Source organism: Diospyros lotus, chromosome 13, assembly GCF_014633365.1.
Source record: "Diospyros lotus cultivar Yz01 chromosome 13, ASM1463336v1, whole genome shotgun sequence".
Classification (NCBI taxonomy): Eukaryota; Viridiplantae; Streptophyta; class Magnoliopsida; order Ericales; family Ebenaceae; genus Diospyros; species Diospyros lotus.
In genome coordinates, this window is record NC_068350.1 from 24,859,958 (window position 1) to 24,861,299 (window position 1,342).

The 1,342-nt window shown below is 38.6% G+C and overlaps 1 protein-coding gene across 1 annotated transcript; it reads left to right on the forward strand.

Moving 5' to 3' along the window:
- The first annotated feature begins 290 nt into the window (after nt 1–290).
- On the forward strand, nt 291–806 carry LOC127788140 (secreted RxLR effector protein 161-like). Its single transcript, XM_052316250.1, has one exon. It carries the CDS (start codon nt 291–293, stop codon nt 804–806), a length of 516 nt encoding a protein of 171 aa, XP_052172210.1.
- The last annotated feature ends 536 nt before the right edge of the window (nt 807–1,342 follow it).

Consider the following 1,342-nt stretch of genomic DNA (forward strand, 5'->3'; position numbering starts at 1 on the left):
AATGGGAGCGCGAGAGCTTTCCTTATTTTGTATGTGGATGACATCCTCTTAATGGGGAATGACATTGGCACGTTGATGTCAATAAAATTATTTTTTCCAATAAATTCTCCATGAAGGATCTAGGAGAAGTGACCTATATCTTGGGAATTCGTGTCTATAGAGATAGAGCACGGAGAAAAATAGGTCTCTCCCATAGTCTGTACATAGAAAAAATGCTAAAGAGATTTAGCATGGAAAATTTCAAGAAGGGTTTTATACCTTTTAGGCATGGAATTCATCTCTCTAAGGAGATGTCTCCCAAGACACCCGAAGAAAAACAACACATGGACATGATTCCTTATGCCTTGACTGTTGGAAGTCTAATGTATGTTATGCTATGTACAAGGCCTGATATCGCATATGTTGTGAGTGTCACGAGTAGATATCAGTCCAATCCAGGTTTGGAACATTGGACAGCAGTAAAGTGTATCCTTAAGTACTTGAAAAGGACTAAGGATTTGTTACTAATGTATGGAGGAGGTGATCTCCGTGTTAACGGGTTCTCTGATTCATATTTTCAATCTGATGTGGATGATAGAAAGTCTACATTCGGGTTTGTGTTTGTCTGTAATGGTGGGGCAGTTAATTGGAAGAGTTCCAAACAAGAAATAACTGCAGACTCTACCACAGAAGCCGAATATGTTGCGGCATGCGATGCTGCAAATGAGGCTGTTTGGATGAGAAAGTTCATTGCTGAACTAGAAGTGGTTCCATCCATTGAGTTGCCGATATCTTTATATTGCGACAAAAATGGGGCCATTGCATAGGCCAAGGAACCCAGGTCTCACCAGAAATCCAAGCACATCGAGCGACGATTCCATTTGATCCGAGAGATCATAACACGTGGAGACGTTCAGCTACAGAAGATTGCGTCATTGGGAAATGTCGCAGACCCACTGAATAAAGCACTATCACAAAGTCATCTTGATCATCATCTTGAGAAGATGGGTATTAGATACCAGGCAACGATTCAACAATGACCTGTAGCTTGTACATCAAGATTAGTGCAAATGGGAGATTGTTAATGTTAATGCCCTAATGCTAGATTTAGATGGCATCTGCCATTTATATTTATGAGACTAATGATATAATACTTGCAATATATAAATATGTTTTCATATTTAAGGTCATATCTTCATTCATAGCTCTCCAATCATTAATATGAATGAGTACTTAGATTTCTTGTTAAAGGTCTTGTTCTTAAGTGTTCAGAATATGTGAATATTGACCTTTGTAATAAGATGTCTTAATGGTTATTCGCAGTCCTTAGACTTCTCAGATGAGGACTATGATTAGTCGAGTA